Raw genomic sequence first — 26,356 nt, 5'->3', positions numbered from 1 at the left:
TGGGGGTTAAACCAGCCCAGTCGTAACCCCTTTGCTCAGCAGTCCTCCCTCTCTGTCACTGGGTTCCTTGAGTTCCTGCTGAAGGACTTTTAAAATGCAACTATAGAATGTTCTGAAATTGGAGTTTGAACAAGTAGAGTATATTGAATGTATACTTTTAAACTGATTCAGCAACTTTTTGAACTTGTTACCTTTTACAATAACAAGCCCATATTTGGACTTGAAAATGCTGGATTAATTATATTCTGTTCTGTTTTGCAGTATGCTTAATTTCAAAACCGCTCAAAATAGGACCTCCGTTGGATGCTTTTATAAGGAAAGATCTGGAATGCCATTTGTCAAACAAGCAACTAGTCACGTTTGCCTATGTCTACACTCTTCTGATGATCTCTGGCTGCAGGCTGTGCAATTATGTTCGTGTGCCCTCGGGTGTACATTTGGTCCTCTAAATTCATGAAGTGACACTTCCTGGAGTCCACCACAGAGAGCACTTTAGGACGGGACACATCACCTTCACAAACCGGGTTAGTAGGGGAGGACTAGCCTGACAGGGTTGAGCATTGGAAATGATGCCTGCAGTGGAATGACACAGTAACGAGCTGCAGGCTCCTGCGGCGGCGCCCCTGCCTGCGTCTGGACCCCTGATCAGGCCCGCCCAACAAGGCTGGCTCCAACCGGCTCCAGCGGAGTCTCCAGCGGAGCCCCGCCCCAGCTGCCTGGCTTACACCGAAATTTAGTCTGCAAGTTTTGTTCTTGAGACTTTTTTTCAGCTTCTGGAAGGAGAGCCGACCTCCGATGGGATGTTTAAGGACTTGGATTTGTACTTGATGAATTTTGCTATGTGCTCCGCTTGAAATTACCTGGGTTCGGAGGTAAAGATCAGTGGGAAAGCTGGGAAGAGGGGAAGGGTTTGCTTTTAAAAAACCAATTGTTTCTGTGCTGCAGTCGCTTAATGTAAATTCGAGTTTCCTTCCTTTGTTATTTAGGCTCCCAGAAGCTCAAGTCCTAAGTGTCCTGACAAAAGACCCACCAGCCATTAAGATTTCTTGCTGGGAAACTAGGACGATCTGAAAACTGCTGCCCATTCAAACCTACAGCTCGTAAATGTCTGAGGGATGCGTGTCCTGGGTGCGTGCATTGAGAGTCTTAACTAACGCGGCTTCTAGATTAAAGTATCCCAGGTCAGTCATTGCCCACGCAGAGTGCGTGCGTTCCCAGCCTGCCACATCCTACTGTGTGAGCCAAGGCCCCGCTGTGTGGCGGGGAGGGGGATATGTGGCCTTGCCCTCTGCTTTAGACTGGGACACTCGCCCACTCGCTGCTGGTCCCGGAGTGGGCTTGCTTTGTGCGGGCTCTGAGATCCTCCCCGAGGGCTGCTATCTCCAGAGTGTAGCTCTCCGGGACCCGCCCCGCCCCGCCGCGCCGCGCCTCCAGCTGCCCCACCCCCGCCCCACGCCAACCCGGATCCGACTAGCCTCTGCGAGGCGGGAAGCGGAGGACCGCCTAGTTCACACGGACAGTGTGGGGCATCAGGGCGGAAAGCGTCGGGAAGATGGACGGCTGGCTCTTCTGTGCGGGCGGAGGCTGCCAGGTCCCGAGGTGCGGAGAGGGAGGGAGCGGGCAGCCGAGCGCCTTTGTTCACTGCGGCCTGTGGGCGCGAGCACCGGGCAGCGACCGCCCCGGCCCAGCTGCGGCCTTTGTGTGGCAGGTCCGATCAGTCGGACGAAGTCCAGTACAGCCGGTTTCCCGGGTCTGCTGATGGGGAGAGGCGGTTGAGGCGTCGCGGGAGCCCAACCCAGCCTCCGCAGGGCTTCATGCTGGGTCGGGAGCTTTACCGATGCCGAAGTGAATTCCTGCCAAACTCCTGGGGCAGTTTGCACATGGGGAAGCTGACCCGTGCTTTGCACTAGTTACTACTGCCCGAAGAAATGGAAACAGGAAAGCAGGCGGGTAGAGAAAACTGGAGAAAGTTCTTCCTAATGAGAAACCCCTGGCTACTCCTGTTACCATTTAACAATACCAAATTTTATTTTGCACGCTAGTGAATTGATTACTCAGATACCCATAAGTAAAAGTAACAGCTTTTGATTCAAATTCTTTGCTGCATTAATGGTTTTCCTAGGTTATGGGTCATTTTACAGGGGCACAGATGCCACCGAATGGGCGGTTGGTGGTGGTAGAGCTAATATTTAGGGTAACTTTCTGGTGAAAGTACATCCATTAGAATTGCATTTGTTCCTCTGTGCCTTTATTTTGGGACACAGCCCGGCCCCAGAGGGCAGGGATGCCAGAGAGGGATATGAGAAATCTGAAACTGACCCAGAAAGGGATGATTGAAGGCAGTGGTGCAGAAATGAGCCCTCTCTGAATGTAGAGGGTGATTAGTGAGCAGTTGATAAAGGCTTGAACTTTATCCAAAGAGGGGTGGGGTACAGGCTCGAAAGTGGAAGATTCTGGGTTCAATCTCCAGCACAAGGGAAAGATGTGTCAAAAGAAACATGTGCAAGATGGGGTGTATTTTTAATGCAAGATAAATTCAGAACCTGAAGGGCACCCATCAAATACTTAAAACACTTTTTCTCTCTCTCTCTCTCTCTCTCTCTCTCTCTCTCTCTCTCTCTCTCTCTCTCTCTCTCTCTCTCTCTCTCTCTCCTTCCCGCCCATCCTCCCTCCCTCCCTTTCCCCCTTCCCTTGCCCTCCCACTCTGCCTCTCCCTATCAGTCATCCAAGGGTTCACTTTTGACACATAAGATTCCACGAGTGTTATGAGCAGTAAGCTGTCTAACTCACGGCAAGCAGCCTTGGAGCCCTTCCTGAGAAACTGGGAGATGAAAGATGAGTAAGCCACAAAGATGCTTGTAATTATATAATTGCTTTGCTCACAAAGAAATTTCAGAAGATGGGAAAGGACTTTCAAAATGAAATCTAGGCCCTCCCGAGTTAAAAAAAAATAGTACTCACATATTTCATTAAAATCTGAATCAAACATCACTTTATAAAAAACAAAATATATCCAAACAAGTATTTGTAATGAAAGTCCATAGGTTTTAGTTTTCAGCTATAGAACAGCTTGGATAATAACTCATGGGTTTCTAAATGGGTCGTTTTTAAATGGGTCAATTTGGATAGAATGATTGCACTTGCAGACTTACAAACTATAAAGAGTTCTGTCTGCAGCCCAAGTACATTCAAATTTACATTTCAGAACCTATATTGGTAGAGCCTGGGAAAAAGCCAGAAGATGGTCTTTCCCAAAGTTACAAAGTGGCAGGAATGTGCTAGGGATTTTATATATGTGCTCAGTTGAGCAGATCCAAGCAAATTATCCAAAGAGTTCCTCCACCGAGCGTCGAATATCTGCCAACAAAGATGTAAAGTAGTATAAATCTAGAATTATAGTACATAGTACACATCAAGTACTCAGTATATATTACTTTTAATATTTCCATATATGTGGATATAGATATATATCTCCCCACACACACTCCAAGTTTAGGAATCCTTACATTTAAAGATAAGAAGCTTGGTCAGATACGATATGAACTTTGAATAAATAAAATGACTTTTTTACATTTAAAGCTATGAATATGAAGGCTGCCTTGGACTGGTCTTGTACCAAGATTTATCTTCTACAGTGAATTATTTAACACCAGAAAACCAGTTTATACAAAACCAGCTTGCTACCAATAAAATTCCAAAAGGTAAAGTTCAAGATCTTGTGATACGGCATAAAATCCACCTAAATTTTCCTTATTTTTATCTCTTTTCCTACTTTCTCATAACTCTTTCTATAACTGTCTGGTAGTATGCTAAGCAAAATAAGCTAACGGGTTGACTCCACTCAGGTTTCAAGTCTCCCTGACTGACGAGCTTTATCTGGCCTGTGCATCACCATCACTGAAAGACATCTTCAGTACAGGACAGTCCTTAGCATTCTTTCTGGCGGAGGATAGTGGACACCACACTTGGTCAGTTATGATCTGTTAGTTGGCTGTTAGCAGTTAATATTTTAATAAATTGCTACCTGACTAATTGTTTTAGAAGAAGCACATTGGAATATAAGCAGTTTTGAAAGGTTGATACTGGCCTGGAAACATCATCCACCTACCAGCTGGTGGTAAAGATCCCTGAATGGTTTCTAGGGAAGGAAAGTTAATGTGTATAAAGTAGCTGATGTGGCCCACATTTTTAAGTTTTGTCAGATGATCCTCACAATACACTGGTACCTAATTCAAAAGCAAGTCAAGTGTAAATGATGAGTAAAATAGAGACACCAAATAAATGTACTTTTTTCATTTTAAAACTATGCAACCTTCTGTTCTCTCTTGCATCTCCCAGGTCCATATTTCAGGTTGCAGCAGCGTACCTCCTGATTCTTTGGTGGATTATCAGACTATGAAACTTCTCTGAAGTCACCCTCAGCATCCTGACTGTGACCTTTTAAGGTATTGACTAGTTACTATCTGTTAAATTCATTAAATGTAGCCATGGCTTACTCTTCAGGGCTGCCCAGAGCAAGGCATGTGTTTCATAAAAGGTATTGTATGATAATGCATTAGCTCAGTGAAGATAATTGTACACTCATTGTTTATACTGTCATTTTGGTTTTTGTCCTCTGTATGGCAAACTCTCAATCAAACGGTGCCTCTAGGTGCCCATAAGCAAATGAGCACCTGGCATAAGACACTGGACATCACTGTATTCCTGAACTTACCATGGTTAAACCCAAGCTCTCCTTTCTAATCTCCTTTTGACATCTCCTATGTAGCTGCTGGTAACCTATTTGGCATTCTTCCCTCTATCTACATTGTTTCCTTTTGTGTGTTTAAAATTGCTATACTTCTGGTTGAGAGCCTTGCTTCCTGCTCCCCAACCCCACCCCAAAAAGTAGCTTCGGGCACTCACTCCACGCAGGTTTTCTCAGATCTGGGACTGCTTCTCTGCTGCTCCCAGTGTATGAACTCCAGCTGTTACTCCAAGTCTTGCTCATTGGCAACCTGTCCTCTTCCTCTACCTTCCCCCCACTTCTCATCTCAGAAGGGAGTCACTCCCTAAAGGACTCTTGATTTAGCAAATGTTAGATGACATCAGATTCATGACTTTCCACTGCCTTTCCCAACTGAATTCAACATTTCAGATGTACCTTGGTGAATATTTTTTTTCTGGATCCTAAGAAATCTCGAGAATGTTTGAAAAAAAAAAATCTTGTTTTTTTTTTCAAGTCCTGGGTTCAGATAAAGCAGTCACTGTGTGTGAAACATCCTGGTGAAGTTGGGAGTGGTGGCAGGTTTTACTGTGTTTTGTATCACACTGGCATGTGAACTTATGGTTTTGATTCATATTCTAGCTATAAGCCTTATGATAGGTAACTGGTTTATATCTCTCAACTATGCTCATTCTTTGCCTATTATTTTATGAGCCAACTTTGAATATACTTTTAAGTTTTGCTTGCCCTTACTCAGGATGCAAATTTTGATACATCTTTTTAAAAAAAGAAATTATTTATGAGGCTAGGGTGTGACTCCCTGTGTGGTATGACTGCTTAATTTTCTGTGTATCCAGTATTTGTTGATCAAATTCTTGCTTCGAATACCCTCTGAATTTCCTCTCCTCTTCTTACCTCCTCCTCACTTCTTTCCTCAACCCTCCCCCTCCACTTTGGGTGGCTTTCCTTAGACCCTCTGGTATTCTTCAGAGAAAGGACTATACACCTTTGCTCATTGTTTACTGATATTGGAACCAAGTTGGAGGGCAGTCTGTGCCCTTAAAGAGTGTAGAAAAGGTTTCTTAGTAAAGAAAAAGTGTTAAAAAACAAACAAACAACAACAAAAACCACAGATGGTAGAAAGTCATGAATGACTTCAAATTCCACATGGTGTAACACCTTTCTTTCTCATTGCTTCTCTGAGCCTTGCTGTGGGAACTCTGGCAAGAGCCATGGCAGGGAGAAAGGCAATTATGAACAGTTGGGACGTTGATCTGGAAATTTTGAAGGTTGAATGGTGTCTCAGTGCCTCAGTTTGTTCTTGGGCAAACATGAAGAGATCTTTTCTCTCCCATAGGTTGTTGCTAGGCTCAAAGAGTGAGCAGTCACATGAAGCACTTAGACGAACACCTGTTATGTAACATACCCATGTTAGTAGCTGTTTATAGAGGCATAAGAAGTTTGTTTCAGCCAGAAAACAAAACATCTGGTGGCAGTGGAGGATTTTATTTAGAGTAGCCAAGCATCCCTGTCAACCCAAAAAACAATGAGTTTAGAAGGCCAAGTTTAAGAAGTAGATATCCAATCTGAAACTTTCTTCATATTTTCTATCTCAAATTCCACATACTCAAACTAGTTACAAGAAAATTGTAGTGATAAGACCATGCTTCTCTCTAACTCCATGCTACCAGTTCCTAGCAAAGCCTTAGGACCCATTTTTACTCATTTTTAATCGGTATTTCTGTATTTACTTCTACCATGCCCAGCACACAGATCTAGCCCATGTTTAACAAAAAGAAACATAATTTAATTTACCTAGGTGGAGATCTTACAACTAGATCACCAAATAGATTGTATAATGCAAACCCCTGTGTCCTTCACAACCATTCTTGCAAAATTGGAACTTAAAATCTTTGGGCTAACATTGAAGAGGTAACTATGAATGCTGTCTTTATAGAAGGTTAATAACTTCAAATGGCTTCTAAATTTTGCCAATGGCTTGAGCTAAAGTTCTGTGACCAAAGACAAATGTTGGATTTTTTTCCATTTTTTATAGTACTTACATTAGAAATATTCAAACCTGAATTAAACAATAATATAATTATAACTGTATATAATAACATAAATATGACTGAAAAGATATCTGATGTTTCACAATGTGTAAACTGAATTACCATGTTGTTTCCTTCTTTGGGGAGCAGAGTAGACACTACCAGCTGGTAATCACTTGCATCACTACAGAAAACTTTATATTTCTTTCTTCTGAGTGATGGCCTGAACAAGATCCAAAAGTTATCTCTTCCATGGGTCTTCATGTAATTCAAGTTTAAATGAAATGATACAATGTATTGAAGCTTAAAAATATTGACTTATTGGAGGAGTCTTTACTGTTTATATTTAATTTTTCATAAACATTTTCTTTAAAGGGACTATTAATATATGCATGACTCACATGGGTATTCTGTATCTTATACTGATTTCAAAATTGTAGGTAGACATCAATTTTTGTCCCATTTTCTATAAAACTATTCTGAAGCAAGTTTTTTTTTAAGAAAACAAAACTTGTTTAGGTTTATTTCTTTTATTTGGCATGTATGAGTGCTTTGCCTGCATGTTTATGTCTGTTTTTTCACCACATGTGTGTCTGATGTCCACAGACATAAGAAGAGGGTGTCAGATCTTCTGGAACTGGAGTTATATGTGGTTGTGAGCCACCACGTGGGTTCTGGGAACCAGACCCTGGTCCTCTGTGGGAGCAAGTGCTCTTAACCTCTAATCATGTTTCAAGCCCCTCTGAGGCAAGTTTCACTACAATGTTTTATTTCTCTCAGAAAGAAAAAAACTAAAACTAGGATATAATGGCTAAATTGCTTAATTGTCTTCTTCTAATCTGTTAGTCTAACCCATTTCCTTCAAGTAACACTGACAACTTAAATAGAATTTCAGGATTTCTTTTTGTTTTGTGAAAGCTCCAGGACAAGAGCTTGTTTTGCCATTTATCCACTACACACACGTTAATCCTATCTTAGTTGTCGAATAAGGTACCTGTTAGAATACCTCCATTATTCATCACTTTGTCCTTGCTCTTCTCCTGTCCCAGCATGCACTGCCCTCCCCGCACCCCCTGCTTTCCTTGCCCTGTGAAGAAATCACCCACATTTATAAAATCGGCATCTTCCTGTTGTGTATGCCCACTGGTGCAATTTTTTGGGGGGAGGGGACATTTCAGAGGAAGGGACATTTCAAAACAGGGTTTCTCTGTGTAGCTTTGTAGACCAGGCCGGCCTCGAACTCACAAAAATCCGCCTGCCTCTGCCTCCTGAGTGCTGGGATTAAAGGCGTACATCACCAATGCCCGGCTCCACTGTTGTAATAAAAAAGGGGGGAGCTGCTTGAGAGAGAAAGATGCCTAGATGCCTTGTGACAGAATTCAAATATAGGGGTTTTTATTAGGGGAAAGGAGTGAGGGAGGGGGGAAGACCAGCCTCCTGGGACAGAGGCTGTGGGAAAGAGGAAAGAGAGGCAAGGGCAGAGGCAGAGAGAAAGAAAGAGAAAGAGAAAAACAGAGAGAGGGGAGAGAGAGAGAGGTGGGAGGTGGGCAGGATCCTTTCAGAAGGGGAAAAAGTGATTAGGCACAGGTGATGCTCTTAGTGGCAGAACTCCAAAGGCAGGCCAGTACAAATGCCTAAATACTAACATGTCAGTACCTTGTTATCTAGTAAATGTGAACCTGCCTCACCCCTACCTCAGTGAGCCAGTGGTCCTCCAGCTAGTGATACTTGAAATCATATTTCACTCCTTCCTCTTTCTTCCCCATCCCAAGCATTTATCAGGCTCTATGGGGATTTTGCTTTTGATAACAAGCTCTTCTATTCTTTTTTTATCAAAGGTCTGTGTGTTATAGGTTCGGTCTCCAGTTGGCTGTAGTGAGAAGTGATGGAGCTTTGAAAGGGTGAGGTCTAGTCCAGGGAGATTGGGTCATTGGAAGTTGACCTTCCAAATGATTATTGCTGATCTGGTAGAGTTAGTTCTCTGGAGAGTCTTGTTACAAGGTAAGGCCACACCACTTGTGTGGCCCCTTCTGAATGTAACTGTTCCCCTCTTTTCTTCATGTTGTGGCATGGCCAAAAGATCCATTGCCAAGGCCAAACACAGGGCTGTTTGATGTTGAATTTTCAGCTTCTCAAACTGGGAACTAAGGCAGTATCTTTTCTTCATAAGTACCCAGCTTCAAGTACTTTTGTTTTGGCAACAGAAAATAAACAGATACATTCCTCCCGTCCGCGCAGCCTTCACGCTAGGTTATACCATCCCTACTGCATTGTACATTAGTATAAGACCCAGATAAACTGGTCTCCAACTAAACTAATAGTGATGGTCTCTAGGGATTGTGTGTTCTGCAACAGATTAATCCTATTTGCTCAAAGTTAACACATACTGAACAAGAGAGCTATGTTACAAAAGAGAGGGAAAGGGAAGAAGAGAGGGGAAAAAGAAAAGGGAAGAAAGAGAGAGAAGGAAGGAAGGAAGGAAGGAAGGAAGGAAGGAGACAAAATCCATGCCTATGCACTGATCATGTTCTATTGTCAACTTGACATGACCTGGAGCTACCTGGGAAGAAGGAACTTCAGCTGCAGAACTGCCTGTATCAGACTGGCCTATGACCAGATCTGAGAACAACTGTCTTAATTGATTGTTGATGTGGGAAGGCCCAGTTACTGTAGGGGCACCATCCATAAGTGTTTTATACAGTCTGGACTATGAACAGCAACAACAATTAAAATAATAATCTATCAAATGTTTTGGTCATGATATTTATGATAACAGAAAGAACTTGCTCTCTGTACCCATTTAACTTCTGTCCTTGATTTTCAAGGTTTTTCATAAGCAGTCACCCACTTCCCTGTAGTTTTTTTTTAATACTCTTTGGGCTCTTTTGGGGGGTTGGCCACCCAACTCCCAAATAAATCATACATGGAGGCTTATTTTTAATTATAAATGCCCAGCCTTGGCTTGTTCCTCAACAGTTTTTCTTAACTTACATTATCCCATCTACCTTTTGCCTCTGGGCTCTTATCTTTCTCTTACTTCTGTAAATCTTACTCTCACTCTTACTCCCTAGCTGGATGGCTGGCCCCCATCATCCTCCTCTCCTTGTTCTCTTGCTCATCCTCCTCTTCCTAGATTTCTCTTGCTATTTATTCTCTGCCTGCCAGCCCTACCTATCATTTTTCCTGCCTTGCTATTGACCGTTCAGCTCTTTATTAGACCAATCAGGTGTTTTAAACAGGCAAAGTAACACAGCTTCACAGAATTAAACAAATGTAGCATAAACAAAAGTAATACATCTTTACATCATTAAACAAATGTTCCACAACATAAATAAATGCAACACACCTTAAAATAATATTCCACAATACTTCCCTCACAAGCTGAGTCTCCTAAGCTTAGGCATGTAAATGAGTGTGGTAAGAATGCACAAGATAAGCTGGTATTGAAGCTGGCTAAGCACAGGTCAAAGATAGGAAGTTGATTGTGCCTGTATTTTGAGTGTGTGTGTGTGTGTGTGTGTGTGTGTGTGTGTGTGTGTGTGTGTGTGTGTTGCCTGCATTCATTTCTGTGAGGGCATTGGGTCTTCTGGAACTGGGGTTAAAGGCAGTTGTGAGCTACAATGTGGGTGCTGGGACTCTAAAAGTGCTCTTAAGTCTCCATCCCAGTGTCTGCAATTCCTTACATTTCAAAGGTCAGTGTACTGTTACTTCCTTTGTTGCTATGATACAAATCTGACAAAATCAACTTAAGGATGGAAAGCTGTGTTTTGGTTCACAGTTTGAGGGTACTATCCATCATGATGGAGAAGTCATGACAGCAGAAGAAAGAGGAATGGGTCACAGTACAGAGTATCCACAAAAGCAAATGCTGGTCTTCTGCTTGCTTCCTCCTTGTTTATTCAGTGGAAGATTCCATCCATTGGACAGGCCTAAAGGTTTGCCTCCAGGTGTTTCTAGATCCTGAAGATCTGACAAGTCAGAATTAATGATCACATTTAAGAACCTTTGTTCTCCTAGGTCTGTTGGAGTTGAAACTATAGATCTGTCCCCAGTGAGAGTGTTGCTAGATTTCTTAAATGTTGATTGATGTTGCTTTAAAGGACTCACCCATCAAGGATCATCTATTGCTTCAATTTAAGTCTCCAGATCCTTCATGATATGTTGTGAAGAAGGCAAAACGCCCTTGCTTTTGGTCTTCACAGGCACCCTTACCTGAACGATCACAAGGAAAAAAACATGTTAGTTAATGAAAGTTATTTTGCAAGCTTGAGGAAGAACCCAGCATCAGAAACTAGTATTTCTTGTTTTTCTCGCCTTCTTCAAAGCATTAAATCCAGACATGGGAAGTATATGAAGGGATAGGAAGGGATTGCCATACTGATCTATTCTTTGGAGCAGGGCATTCAGCCTTTTCGAAATCAAGCCCACTAATAAGTTACCATCAACAATGCATCCTTGAATGCATACAACATAAGACTCACATCTACTGCTTTCTGTGTACTCTATTTTTTTTCTTTTCCAGTTGTGGCTTCCTAAGCAGATTTTGCAATTTTAAAATCTGTATCCTACCATGTTGTACTACCCATGTTGATTAGTTATGAACAAGGTCTCAGTGGGGCTTGCTTTAATTGCCTTTTTTGGACATTTCTCATGACTAGCACTTATAGTTACTACCCTGACTAGGAGTAATAGTTGGTAATGGGAAATAGAGCAAGATCTGAAAACCCAGAGGTGTGGAAGGTGGTGTCACTACTGGAGTTAGGCTACTTTTTCATGGTTCTCACTGTGTGCAATTGTTTTTATATCAATGTCAAGGACAGAGGTACATGATTACAAACTAGTCTCTGCACAAAGCAGGATTTTGCCCTGGGGTTTATGCTGTGGGTTTGCAATCACTCTGCTTTTATTCTCCTTCCTAATCCTAACCAGTGTCCAGAAACCATATCTACCTTCCCTGGGCAGGAGCAAGCATATTTCTAGATACAAATGAAGAACATCTTTGACAGAGTGGGTGAACTATAGTTCAAGCTTCTGGCTGAAGGATGCCTGTAGAACTGGGACTGTGTACATGCCATGCTATGAGAGTGTACATGCCAGTCCACTGTACAGCTGATACAAAGAGCAGGCAGGGTACAAGAAATAGCCAGTGATTTGATATTGTCCAATAGTGTGATAGCATAGCTGGAGAGGTAGATTCAAAAGGATCTTAGATACCATGCTAACTCTTAACCTAGCTCTGTCTTGTCAGTTGCTGCTGGGAAGGTCTAGGGGGCTATGATGAGCTCATTTGAGCTCATGGTTATGTCAGAGTTTTGGAAAGCTCACTCTGACTAACATAGCTGAGTCTGTGTCCAAGTCTGGATGAGAAGTGATAATTACCTGAAGGGTGAAAAGACATTCAGAGGAAGTGTCTCATAGGATTAAACAATTGGAGATGGGGTTAAAAGGAAAGGAAGACATTTGAGTTTCTGGTATAGGTGGATAAAGTGCATTTACACACACACACACACACACACACACACACACACACACGTATGGAAACAACAGTTGTTAAGGAAGAGGACCAGATATGTTCTAATTAGAAGATCCCTATGTAGTTGGGTAAATTATCTGACTTCTTCTTTTTCCCTACACATTTTGCATACTCATATTTGCTCTGATGAAGACTGAGTTTACTGGCACTTTCCTAGTTTCTCTTAGTTCGTGGTAAGATGAATGATACAGTACCAGACAGTAAGTGATTAACAGTCCATTAGTGGTCACAGTCCCTGGCCACAAAGATAGACTTGGTAGTTCCAACTTCCCCATTTACAACATGTTAAATATGAAGTGCCTGTTGAGTTTCCAAATAGTAAAGAACATGTAAGGAGACTGCCTGCACAGATTTGGAGCTTACAAAGTAATTTGGAAATTTGCTTTTGAAAAGCAAATCTTGACTCCTTGACTGTGAACCTTGATATTTTTAAAAGAAAGTTTATTTTTATCCTTTCTCTTATTCCTAGTGTTGGGGAGTTTCGATGGAACTTTACTGATGAAGTTAATTTTCAGTGTCTGCTTTGCCTTTATCTATGACTTAGAGCCTGACTGTATATGCACATGAGTAGCATTTAAATTGCAAATATGTGAGATGATAGCTATTGGTGGGAACTCCTTCTTCAAGAGTAGGAAAAGACAAAGTTGTCAGGATTCTGAATAGGAAGACTGTGTCAAATATATCCCTTGTTCAATCTTTTTAAATTTCTCTTATTAAATTCTAATGCCACAAATACAAAAGTATTTTTTTTATTTTGTGATAACCAGTCAGGTAACATTTGGCTTAAGGAACAAGGAGTAATCTTTTTCTTTTTGGTAACTCAGTGACCCATTCGCATGTTGTTCTTTTGTTAGGGTCACAGTACACGTAGGCAGAACCACATGGAGCAACTGCAAGAGGCTATACATGGAATTTTGTGAGGAATGCCAGGGTGGACGGACTTGGATATGTCGGTGTCGTCATTCTATAGAGCTCCATTCTTCTGCAGTCCAAGAGAAATGTTGCTAGAAGAGAATATTCTGTGGAATGAAACCTTTTTCCATATTATGACCAATATTTATTAAGAAACACATCTATTCTACAAATACCAAGTGTTATAGTCTTGAAGAAGCAGCCATTTACAACAGACCGGAGAACATGAAAATGTTTGTTAGTGGCAGAAGAGCCAAAAGATGGAAATTTTTTCAGCTGTTTGCCACTTGTTTTATATTAAGCTTCATGGCTTTCTGGGGCCCAACCAGTAAAAACATTGTGAACCATATGAAGTCCTACTCCTACAGATACCTCATAAATAGCTATGACTTTGTGAATAACTCCCTGTCTGTCAAGCACAGCTCCAAGCAACCTCACTACCGATACTTGATCAACCACAAAGAGAAGTGTCAGGCTCAAGATGTCCTCCTCTTACTGTTTATAAAGACTGCCCCTGCAAACTATGACCGACGTTCTGCAATCAGAAAAACGTGGGGCAATGAGAATTATGTTCAGTCCCAACTTAATGCCAACATCAAAATTCTGTTTGCCTTAGGAACTCCTGCTCCACCGAAGGGAGAAGAACTGCAAAAGAAACTGAATTGGGAAGATGAAGTATACAAGGATATAATTCAGCAAGATTTTGTTGATTCTTTCTACAATCTTACTTTAAAATTGCTCCTTCAGTTCAGCTGGACGAATACCTTTTGCCCACATGCCAAATTCCTGATGACTGCTGATGATGATATATTTATTCACATGCCAAACCTCATTGAATACCTTCAAGGGCTAGAGCAGATTGGTGTTCAAGACTTTTGGATTGGTCATGTTCATCGTGGTAGCCCTCCTATTAGGAATAAAAGAAGCAAGTACTATGTTCCCTATGAAATGTACCAATGGCCAGCTTACCCTGACTATACAGCTGGTGCTGCCTATGTCATCTCCAGTGATGTAGCTGCCAAAGTCTATGAGGCATCACAGATGCTGAATTCCAGCCTGTACATAGATGATGTGTTCATGGGCCTCTGTGCCAATAAAATGGGGATAGTGCCACAGAACCATGTATTTTTTTCTGGAGGAGGTAAGGTTCCCTACCATCCTTGCATCTATGAGAAGATGATGACATCTCATGGACACTTACATGATCTGCAGGCCCTCTGGATGGAGGCTACAGATCCTAAAGTAAAGAACATCTCAGAAGGTTTTTTGGGTCAAATATACTGTAGGTTAATTAAGATATTTCTCTTCTGCAGATTGACTTGCACAAGTGCATATACTTGCAGGGCTGCATTTGCTTAATAACACTTGAATGCTGCATGCACTATGTTCACTGTAACTGAGCCAAACAGAAGGAAAAGAAATCTTTAAGCGTTTCTCCATAACCTAAGTGAAATGAACTGAAAGCAAAGAGGTCATTTCAAATTCCAGAGGATTACAACATGTCCTATTACAGAAACTAGTCAATGTAATGCCTAATCCAAGGGTTTCAAATTTTAGTAGACTTAGCTCATGAGCAAAAGCAAAAGTAAAACATAATTCAAGTTCTTACTCGGTGCCACATGTCTTTGAGGTATGGAGAGCAATTGAGATGCCTTGATATCAAAGTAATGGTCCGGGGAAGTACCTAACAAATGGATAATGAACATTTCTAAGAAATTAGTATACCTTTAGAAACAAGCATTCCAATTTATTTTTATTAGAGAGTACTTGGCGGGGGTGAGCAGGGGGTATAGAAGAAAAGTATACCAACCTGAAGAAAGTTTCAATCTAATGGAGACATAAAGGAGAATGTCTACAGTCTTGTTATGATTGAATCATTTAACATTGACATTCCTGTAGCTATTTATCTAAACCGTTCTAGAACCATCTAAAAAATATATTTTCTCAAATTTAATTTTTAATATAAAATTTGAGAAAATAATCAGCTCTGTCCTCATTAGGACTTTCTGAAGATTTTCCCTAAAATTATCAAACTCTATAAAGAGAAATTACTGTCAACTCCAATAAACTGATTTTAACTTAATGAATTATTCGATGGGTTTTAAAGCACTAAATATTGGCCTTTGCTTAAGGTAGTTGTTTGAATAGTGCTTTTATAGAGGAATACAATATTGGAAGAAACTTAAAGGAGAGGCGGGGCTGGGGTGTAACTACACACCCAGAAAGAAAAGGCGAGGATGCAATAATGGCCCCTTTTCCTTGTAACTTGTAATATGTTAGCTTGGAGTCCAAATCACAGCAGTAATAACTAAGATCAGCCCACGACTTGTCAACAAGGTCTCGTAGGCCACAGATTTTGTTCTAAGTACAGACTTTTAACTTAAAGTCTTTAATGTGCTACCATGTCTAAATAATCCATTATTTAGCTAAATAACTATCAGCCATTATCTTCTCAGTATTTCAAACATTGAAGCAGAGCAAGAGTCATTGAGAAACTAACCAAGTGAGGCTGAAAGTTTCAGTAAAACTGCATTCTTTGTAACCAGAGATTTGGCAGATCGAATAAATACTGACTTTACAAAGTAAGATAAAAAATGTGGCTGTAATGCCAATGGTGCACCAGCATGGTAAGGACTAAGTGACGTCCATTGATGGAGACATGCAATGCAGACCAAAATAATGACCTCATAAAAAGCAGACGGGCTAATTAACAAACCTCGGACAGAGGCATATGTTAGGAAAGCCCAGCTACCATTATCATGGTGTTGGGGGAAAAACTAAGAATTTCTCAGAGTAACTAAATGATACCTGTGTTTTTACAGGTAGTTTGTTTTAATGTTTACAGAAATCTTTGTGAATTTTTCTACTATGAGATTTGAGGCTTCTTTACACTGCTTGGGTAATTTCTTACTAACCTCAAGATTTGGTGTTAAATATTCTTAGATACTTTTATGGTAGATTCAGGGTTTTAGATTATTACAGTTCAGATTTTTCTGATGATTTTTTTGTTTTAAGAAACTAGAAAACAAAAGCTTCATTTGAAAAGCAGCCTCATAGTTAATCCTCACCAGTTGGCTCTTTGATAACTGCTGGCTTTGGGCTCTATGTGCCCCAGTCTCAACTTTGAGCTGATGAAAGTTGCCACCAGCTGCAAAACATCATCTCTCTGTGGCTATTGGGGTGATCTTGTTTACATCCAGTCGTTATGAAGCTGTTATTTATTTGCTTCATTGAGCTCTCTTGAACTGCGTTCATCTTTCTTATTTTTGCTTAGAATAGAATGGAACCAGTTTAGGTACTTTTTGTCTTTTGGAGTTGTTAGATGATTCCAGCATCAGACCCAAAGGCTTGAGAAGTGTAAACAGAACTGTTCTAACTTTTTTTTAAAAGGAGAAAAACCTTGGTGCTGAAATGCAGGGCTGTTTTCAAAATGGAAAGCAAAACAGAAAAGGAAAATCAACTATTGGCCCAGATGGTCAAAATGTCTATGCACACAGTAATAGTGCTAAAAAAAACCTCTTACTTCTTGATTGGTTTGAGTCTTTTATTCAGCTATTAATTTTATATCAAAAGGTTAAATATTTTTATTGCTTGAGTTTCAATCTTGTGTGGCAAAATAATTAGAATGTCTAAAAAGCCTATGCTTACCAATAAATAACTTAAAAACCATCAGTAATGTGTATTTAGACTCCTGTGTGAGTATTATTTTGTATATAATCACCTTCTTTTTGATATTGCCCTATTTGTGTTCACATTGCTGCTCTGCTCAGTTCAGAGCATTGCCAGGTCTTTATTACAAAGCTATCTGACGAGGTCTGTTTCTGTGCTTGTGGGGAAATGCCGTTTCATAATCACTTATTCATAATGGCATGAAATAAAGAACATGCAACCTAGTCATGCCAGTTAAAGAGGTTAGACTCCATTCATTAGCTGAGTCAAAAAGGAATTTGGAAGTATCTGCATCATTCAGGTGTAGCAGAATTTTGTACTTGGAAGACATGCCTGGATTTATCTGTAGTTTGGACCAAAGATATTTTATCACTTGGAAGGACTCATTACTTAAAGTGAATTTTTGCGGTTTACCTGGACATCATAGCTACATTGAGAATGGGCCCTATGATCTCTGAATGTGCCCTTCTTCCATGATAATAAGAGAGCTTTAGATGTCTCCCTCACTGTTTTTTACTGATTGGAAAGGACATGTGTCTGAATTATGTATCTGTTCCAGAACAAGATTTAGTTAGCTTTCCTCACACTGTCCCTTTGCTCTACACCTCCAATGCTGCCTCTAATGCGGAACCTAAACTCTCGCACCTGGCTTTAGAGCCTCATCTCTTTATCCCCTGTAAAGTTTACTCTGCCCACTGCTGATGCCATCACAGATTCCTTTACTTTCGGTCCCTGGTGGTGCTGCGTTCCTTTGTCAAGAGCACTGCCTCTGTCTCATGCAGACAAAGGTGAATGTTCCATAAAGCCCTAGTTGTAAGAATCTGGAAGAAGCAGGTCTGTGCTGACGACCCTTACAAGGTCACTGCAGATCTCAGGTGGGCACCTCTCTCCCTGCCAGGCCCCACGGGAGGCATGACACACTTCCAGTCCTCTCTGCATTGCCCCTCTTGACCGCCCCCATTTCCTCTAATTATCTACGTGTCTCTCTCTGTGCAGAGACACAGCCTGAAACCTTCCACATCTGCCTTCTAGAGCCACAGCCACACCTGTGGCAAGGCCTACTAATTGTTCACTATTTTCCCCCTTGGCTAGTGTAAATTCTGGTAGTAGAGATTCCATATCCAATTGCCTAGAATGTTCTGGCAAAATATCACCTATGAAAATATTATTCAGAGCCCTTCATAGGTATTTTCTGATGTCAACATTTGCTTACAGTACCTGAAACTTTGCAATTTATGAAATAAAATCTGAATATTTCAGCGTCCGACATACTGTGTCTATAACTTAAGCGTGTGTCTATAACTTAAGCACCAATAACTTTTTATCAGTTACTTGTCAATCTAGACTATCAAGAGTCAATAAGGAAATTCATATTAAATAATATAGCTAACACTGGTGATCTAACATGTAAGATGGTAAAGCACAACAGCCTTGTAGATTCTTTAATCTCCTGATGAATTTGGCGAATTTTTCTGTAAGTTTTCACAAGAGCATACATTTTTCATTAACTGCTTCATGTTTTTCATGATTTAATGGTCTACTATAAATCAACACAATAATTCAACTAACTAAACATGTGTGTCTTAGTCAGGGTTACTATTGCTGTGATGAAACACAATGACCAAAACAACTGGGGAGAAGAGGCTTTGTTTGGCTTACACTTCCACAACACTGTTCATCATTAAAGGAAATCAGGACAGACACTCAAACTGAGAAGGAACCTGGAGGCTGCTGCTTACTGGCTTGGTGATTATGATTTTCTCAGCCTGCTTTCTTATAGAACCTAGAATCTTATAGAACCTACAATAGGTGGGCCCTCCCCCATTAGTCACTAATTAAGAAAATACTCTACAGGCTAGCCTACAGCCCAATGTTTATGGGGGCATCTTCTCAATTGAGGTTCCCTCCTCTCAGGTGACTATTGCTTATGTCAAGTTGATATAAAACTATCCAGCATAACATTTAACTAAGACTTTTACAATTATAAAAGGTATATGTTTCAAGGTAGAAAAATCCCAAAAGATAAATTCGTTTGTGGAAAACAACAGACCATATCACTGCCAAGTAGTGCTTCTTGGAGGACCTGCCACTCACATATTACGTTCAGAAATTCTCAAATTGGGCTGTTCACTCTAACTCAAGGGATATGTTTTGTTGTTTTAATTTACTAGTTTATATGTGCATGTATGATGTCTATAGTGTGTGTGTGTGTGTGTGTGTGTGTGTGTGTGTGTGTGTGTGAATGTGAGTGTTCATGTCTGTGAGTGCTGGCATGCAGCACACATGGAGCTCAGAGACTGTCTTCAGTGCTAGTATTCCTGCCTTGCTCAAAACTTGAGAGAGGACCTTTTGTTCATTACTGTATACTGTATACTGTATACTACAGTGCTAGCTCACAAGTTTCTTGAATGCTCCGTTATCTGTCTCCGACATTTTGCCTTAGGCATGATGAGAATTACAGGTGCCCACTACAGCATCCAGCATTACATGGGATGTAACTCCTGTCCTCCTCATAGGTGCACAGCAAGAGCTCTGTTTACTCTGCCCCCTCTGCAGCGCCAGGGATACATCTTAGTTAAAAAACAGCACTCTGTTTTTACTTGAAATAACTTAAAAGTGAATGAATATAAGGTAAGAAGTCATTTCGGGGAAACTTGTTAAGATCCGATCATAAACCCTTGGGATAAAAGTAATTCAAAAGTTATATTAGTCAGGGTTCTCTAAAGGAAGATAACTGATAGAATGAATATATATAGTAAAGGAATTTATTAGGCTGGCTTACAGAACATGGTCCAGGTAGTCCAACAATGGCTGTCTCACAGCAGAAAGCTGAGAATCCAGTGCCTGCTGGTCACAGTCTCAGCAATTCCAATCTCTCACTGAAGTCCTAGAGAATTCCTAAGAGCTCCTGAGCTTCAGTCCATGCAGGACTCCTGAAGATGTTGATACTTCAGAGGCAAAGGAAAGCCTCTGAAACAAGATAGACAAACTTGCTAGCGAGAGTGAGGGCAAGGAGACAGAGAGGCACAGTTATATCCATCCATGTCCTTTTATGTGGACTGCCACCATGTCTTATACAGTGTTCTGTTACTGTGAACAGACGCCGTGACCACAACCACTCTTAGAAAGGAAAAGCATTTAGTTGGGGATAGTTTACAGTCTCAGAGGTTCAGTCCATTGTCCTCATGGTGGGAAACATGGCAGCTGCAGGTAGACATGATAGCTGAGAATTCTACATTCAAGTCCACAGTCAGTGGGAACAGAAAGACTCTGAGCCTGGCATTGGCTCTTCAAACCTCAAAGCCCACCCTTGATGACACACTTCCTCCAACAAGGCCACACCTCCTAATTCTTTCAAATAGTGCCACTCCCCCATGACCAAGCATTCAAATCTATGAGCTTATGGGGGCCATTCTCATTCAAATCCCACACACCAGATTTAGGGTAGATATTCCTGGTTCAGATAATCTGAAAATTAAGAAAATAGTCCACAGTTATGCCTAACAGTTTAGGTTTTAGCTGAATCCAGATGTAGTTAATTTGACAACCAAGATTAGCCATCACAAGTCTACTCTTTATCAGTTTGATACACAATCACATCGTCTTATGTCATGCTTTATTTCCAAAGGAAAGCAATAACCAGGTCATAATTTCACCTAATAGGATATAACTATTCTACATCCTACTACAAATGTTTTATATATTTTAGAATAGGTGGCAAAATCCCTTGCTTAGTTTTTTAATGTCTTCTGATTTGAATGTAAACATATAGATAGATTTACATTTAATGACTGATTTTATCTCAATTGATGTTAAATAGAGAAAAGAAAATATAGATATTATAGTAAGATATGTGTATATGCATGTACAAACAGCTCCTTAACAAAAAACAGGGAAGAAATACTCCTGTCAACTATAATCATTGTTTCTTAAAAAAAATTTCTAGTGTGTCACTTGGCGATAAATAGTACCAATTGATTCTTGGATCCTGTCTATGGGAGAAACTGTGTCATATATTGGACACTGATTCAAAGAATATACCACATTTGGAGAACCCAGCCCCAGATTTCCACGTTCCTGCCCCATAGCTGGCACTGTAACCATTCCACCATTGTGTCAAGCCAGCTGCTTAACGATGGTGGGGAACATGATAAGACTATAGAATCCATAAACATGGGCCTAATGTCTTCTTCTCTGGCTGCGAACTGAGTTCCTTGGTCAGAAACAATATATGTGGAATACCATGATGATGGCTAAGTCCACTGATGACAGTTTTGCCAGAATCGTTATGTGCAGGAAAGACAAATCAATAACCGAATGTAATATCTATTCTAATAAGGACAAAGTGTTGCTCATTCTATGAAGGGAGCAGTCCGATATAGTCAATCTTACTAGGTTGATGACTGTTCACCCCCAGGGAATTGTGCTATATAGGGGGCTCAATGTTGGTCTCTGCTGCTAGCGGGTCTGGCACTCAGTAGCTCTAGCTAGGTCAGCTGTAGTGAGTGAAAGTTCATGTAACTGAACTCATGAATAATCTTCATCTCTGCCACCATGGCTATGCTGTTCTAATCAGTGAGAGGGAAAGATGTCGACCATCTGTGGATCAGGTCATCCTCTTTGATTCTTCAACCCCTCCTCTGATGAAGTCTCCTTGTGATGAGCATTACTAAAGCTGCACCAGGAGTGGGAGCTGCTGTGACTGGCCTGATCATGCCATTTCTAGAGGATTGGAGAGGGCTTGGGACCCTGATACTAGAGAAAAGGGGTTGAATTCTGGAAGCAGGGTTTAACTGGCTGTCTTAGTAGAAAACTGCAAGACAGTGCTGAGAGCAATGTAGACTGCGCAAACCCCCACTGAATAAGTTTGAGAAGGAACTATATATTAGCCACTCCTTATGCTAAGAATTTGTCTAAGGCTAACTTTTAAAGTAATGGACTGAATTCTTTGGCTTAGGGGGACTCAAGACAGCCCAATATTGGCTTTGTTACATGTTTATAGGTTACCACTTCTAAGCAGGTCTGCAACAACCAAAAAGAAAAAATGTGATGGAAAAAATCCTTGTGGCCAAGGTTTGTAAAGAGATAAAGAGATTAAGGGAGGCCTGACCTGTGGTGAAATGCTGGGAAGAGCACCCTCAGGCAAGACCCAGCCAGTTGGCATTCCAACTTTCTCTTTCTGAGAAAAGAACAACAAACAACAGCTGGTGCAAACATAACTCAGGGGCCAGGGGCCATCCCAAGGTAGCCCGCAAACTTGGCAGTGTCATCTACAAAGTGCTAGCTTCAGAGTCACAAAGGATTTATGAGTAAAGGGGTTGTGGAATCTTTGCCCGTGGTTTCAGAGATCTGCTGAGGCCACATGTGTGGCAGGGGCATCCTTGCCTGGAGTCCCCGAGAGGTCACATCTGTAGGAGTGAAGTCTGGTTTGAATTTGAGACCCCGAGATGTAGGAGATGCCAAAACTGTGGGTTATCTGCCAAGGAGTGGTACACACAGAACCAGGCCAAGAGAAAAATATATGTTGCAGGCAGCAAAGTCAAAAGGGCATAGTCATCTAACCCCCCTCACTTCTGCACGGAGCCACACACACAATTTGGCATTTGCTCTGCTGGGTTTTGGTCTTGCTTTGGTTCAGTATTTCCTTACTGTACTCTCGTTTTCCCCACTGGAATGGTACTGTATAGTCTAATCTATGATGTGTTAGAAATGTGTGATTTGGTTTTTGATTTTACAGTGGGTTACAGCTAAGATATTGCCTGAATTCTCAGAAAAGATTTTGGGTTTTTAAGCAGTTATGAAATGGCTAACAGCTTATGGGGGACAGAACGTAGAATGTGGCAGTTTGAATGAAAATGACCCATTGGTACAGATGTTAAATACTTAGACCTCAGTTGGTGACGTTGTTTGGGAGACATCCTTATTGGAGGAAGTACAGCACTGGAGATAAACTTTGAAAGTTTAAAGAAATGGCAGAAGTCGTTTGAGTTCACTTTCTGTTTCCTGCCTGAAGTTAAAGATGTTGCAGCCATCATGTGGGCCTGCCTGTTGCCATATTTTCCCACTGCAATTGATGGTGATGGGCTCTTAGTCTTCTGGAACCAGAGCACAAATGGATCCTTTCTCCCATTAGTCACCTTGGTAATGTTATCACAGCAGTAGAAAAGCAAGCTAACACAGAAGTCACACAACTAACTTGCCACTAGAATAGACTCATGATTTTGTGTATAAGGAAGTTTTGTTTGGGGTTTTTACCTTCCCTGCACAGGTTTTCTGAGCTACCTACAATTCACATACCATTCACCAGAAATAGTATTAAATAAATATAAATTAAATATCTTGGGAACTAAGAACCTTTTAAAATATTAAAAAGCAATAATTCATGTAATACTAACAGTTCTGGGATTTGATTTTTTTTTGCCTTGAGCAACATAGCAAGTTCTTCATCTTGTTTTAGCTTTATGTATATTTATATTTATGTTTTTTTTACTTCTTTGAAAATTTTATACATGTATGAAGTGTATTTTGATCATACCCACCCCTGCTACTCTCACCCAGATACCTCAGCACCAACTCCATGTCTACTTTTAGTTTTATAACTAATAATCCTTTGAGTTCAATCAGTGCTGTCCATGTGCTTATGGATATAGGGTCATTCAGTGGGGCATGGGCAACCTATCAGCAGCCACCCCCAAAGTAACATGACTTTCTATTCCTCAACAGCTGTCAACCTCCCAGTAGCTGCTCAGCTATGGTGGGCTCTTAGGACCCAGTTCCTCATCCATGCTGAAATTTCTATTGGTGTGTGTTCACGTGTGATACGAGTTCATGTATGCTCAAGAAGACAGAATTTCACGGGTTTTTACACTGATGTACAGGCTTCATCATTCAGCAGATGCCCTCTTAGGCTTGCAGAAAAACTTGGCACAGTTGTGTCATCCTGTGTTGCTACTACTGCTGCTGCTCCATGCCAGACAGGTGAGATGGGGACCAGGAGGAAACTTCTCTCCCAATCAAGCTTAATGTACTAAGACACATAATAAGAGGCTCTTGTGTGATGTGTGGGACCGTTTTCAAAGGAGCCTGCAGAAAGAACAAGCTAATACAGCAACTTTCACAATAGCCCACAAGGCACACAGATAGCCATTCCACAACTTCCCTCTCCACCCAGATCTGACTCTCTTGAACTCACAATACTGTAGCTGAGGTAGATCTTATATTTTTGCTGTTTTTAGTCCTCCTGCCTCAGACTCCCAAATTTCAGATTTTAGATTCCAGACCTATCACCAGGCCCTATTTAATTTTAAATTCCAGTCAACATACCAAATTAGTTTGCAATCACTGTTGGGAACTGCTATTGGAAGCATTCCTACCAAATGGAAATAGCACAAACTTGGATGAGAGAGACCCTTTGTGGAAAATCTTGGATAACTTCTAAATTAAAAGTAATTGGGGGCAAGAGTTCTATAGCTTAGTTATCTCATCTATCACTGGACTAGTACAGAGGGTTAGAGGTAATCTATTAAAATTCTTAGTACAAGAAAAGATTCAAAAGTGGACATCTGGCTGCCCTTGAATACCTACTTTTCGAGGATAAAGTGAAATACCGCCAAGCCCTTAGCAATCACGAGACAGTAGCTACCTGCTGTGTGACAGCATGGACTCATATTTCTCAGGAGCCATGAGATATTTTTCAAGTCACTCTTCTAGGCATCTGCTTTCAAGATGGGATGAAAGATGTATGATAATGGCTATGAAGCACCTATCTGCTTATGATCTAAAACACCATGATAGGTACCACTATCTGCTTATGATCTAAAACACCATGATGGGTACCACTATCTGCTTATGATCTAAAACACCATGATGGGTACCACTAGTTTTGAGATTAAGACTGAACTGTAGCTGTTGGGGGAAACTTGAACTATACTTCCTGAAAGCTCTGAGGAAGAGAGCTTAGTTAAGTCAAAGCTCTCTTGTTAAGTAGTAGACCATGAATACTGACTCTAGACAAGGCACTGATGATGCTTGCTTGCTTGCTCTGGTAGCTACTCTTGAGCCTCATTGAACTGTGAAGTATTACTGCCTCAAAGCACAGCAGCCATGCTTACTTGTGGAATGCTATGTGTGCCTCTGAAGCCATCTGACTTAGAACTGCCTCCAGAGGACACTTGTGGCAATATACTATTTATGATTTATTAAAACTCACCTAAGGGTGCAGAAAGCAAAGCTAGCCATGAGCCTTAGAGCTAGGCAATGGTGATACACAGCTTTAATCCCAGCAGCCATACTAGCTAGTCACAGAGCCAGGTGGTGGTGGCACACATCTTTAATCCAGGACTCAAGAGACAAGCTACATGAAACTGATCCAGTCCTAAAGAGAAACAGCTCACATGAAGGTGAACTCGGCACTTGGGAACCCATACCCTTAATGCCAGGATTTCAGAAGTATAAAAGGAAAAAGCAAAGAGCCTCCGGTGAAGATTGATTATCCAGCCATGTTGAGGAGAGGCAGCAGCCTAGGATTGCATTCTGAGGATTTGTGGAAGTAGCCAGATGGCCCTTTCAGTCTGAGGTAGAACTAGTGGCCGGGTGCTTTGTTTATCTGACCCTTGGCTAGAACCCCCATACCTGTCTCTGGGTTTTTATTATCCATGTTGCATACACTGAAGGACAGATTGTTTGATGAACTGCTGTTATAAGAGGGAAGCAGTTCATAATGACCTCATCAAGAAGTTCACCTAGGTAGATGGAAGCCTTTAGGATCACTTAGTCCTCAAGGGAAAGGATCTCGATGAAAGCAGCTGGGTCAGCTCTGGACAGACATTTCTCTCAACCCCAACTCCACAGCAGCCTCTCTCCTCTTTCACAGTGTCACTAGCCAAGGTACAATTTCAGCAGCACACCGAATATTGTTCCCCATGTCTTCTCAGCAAACTTATAAAATCTGAATGTTCTCTCTCCCAATATTTTGAATACATGATCTAAAGTTGAAAACAATTTTTTAAAAATAAGCAAGTTATTTCCTAGCCTGAAAGAATTTTATAAAATCTTTTTATTTTAATTTATCTGAAGAAATTATCAATCTTTAAAAAATAGGTTTATTTATGTATTTTATGACTATGAGTGCTCTGTCTGCATATAGGTCTGCATGTCAGGAAGTGGGGCATCAGATCCCATGATAGATGGCTGGGAGCCACCACGTGGTTGCTGGAAATTGAACTCAGGATTTCTGGAAGAGCAGCCAGTACTCTTAACCATTCAGCCATCTCTCCAGCTCCCCAGTTTTTTTAATGTATATTTTGAAAACTATCAATAACTAATTTTCAATTGATTATTAAAATTATTTTTCTTCCCTAAAAAATAAAGAATAATCTATGAATGAATAAAATTAGGTTCTTCCTCTTGCTCAGTAATTTTATGATGTTAAGAACATGTAGAAAACACTCTCAGCTATAGCTCAGTGGTACACAATAATTTAAGGAA

General features: G+C 40.9%; 1 protein-coding gene across 8 annotated transcripts in view; it reads left to right on the top strand.

Annotated features, from left to right (window-relative positions):
- Positions 1 to 266: 266 nt before the first annotated feature.
- Positions 267 to 26,356, top strand: part of B3gnt5 (UDP-GlcNAc:betaGal beta-1,3-N-acetylglucosaminyltransferase 5) — a 75,393-nt gene continuing 49,303 nt past the window's right edge. For 3 of the 8 annotated variants that reach the window (XM_040751108.1, XM_040751109.1, XM_005077578.3), the window contains exons 1-4: positions 1,461 to 1,599; positions 4,339 to 4,445; positions 13,144 to 14,342; positions 23,594 to 23,848. In XM_040751108.1, coding sequence (XP_040607042.1) covers positions 13,427 to 14,342; positions 23,594 to 23,848 — 1,171 coding nt within the window. In that variant the 5' untranslated portion in view covers positions 1,461 to 1,599; positions 4,339 to 4,445; positions 13,144 to 13,426. Of the gene's footprint in view, positions 873 to 986; positions 1,182 to 1,460; positions 1,600 to 2,721; positions 2,840 to 3,579; positions 3,702 to 4,338; positions 4,446 to 13,143; positions 18,138 to 23,593; positions 23,849 to 26,356 lie in introns of those variants that run through there. The other 5 variants (XM_013118760.2, XM_040751107.1, XM_013118766.2 and 2 more) reach the window with 5 other exon arrangements.

The sequence above is a fragment of the Mesocricetus auratus genome, unplaced genomic scaffold, assembly GCF_017639785.1.
Source record: "Mesocricetus auratus isolate SY011 unplaced genomic scaffold, BCM_Maur_2.0 Super-Scaffold_100008, whole genome shotgun sequence".
In the NCBI taxonomy this organism is placed as follows: domain Eukaryota; kingdom Metazoa; phylum Chordata; class Mammalia; order Rodentia; family Cricetidae; genus Mesocricetus; species Mesocricetus auratus.
Note: the sequence above shows the minus strand (reverse complement) of the source record. Positions and strands in the feature narration are given on the sequence as shown.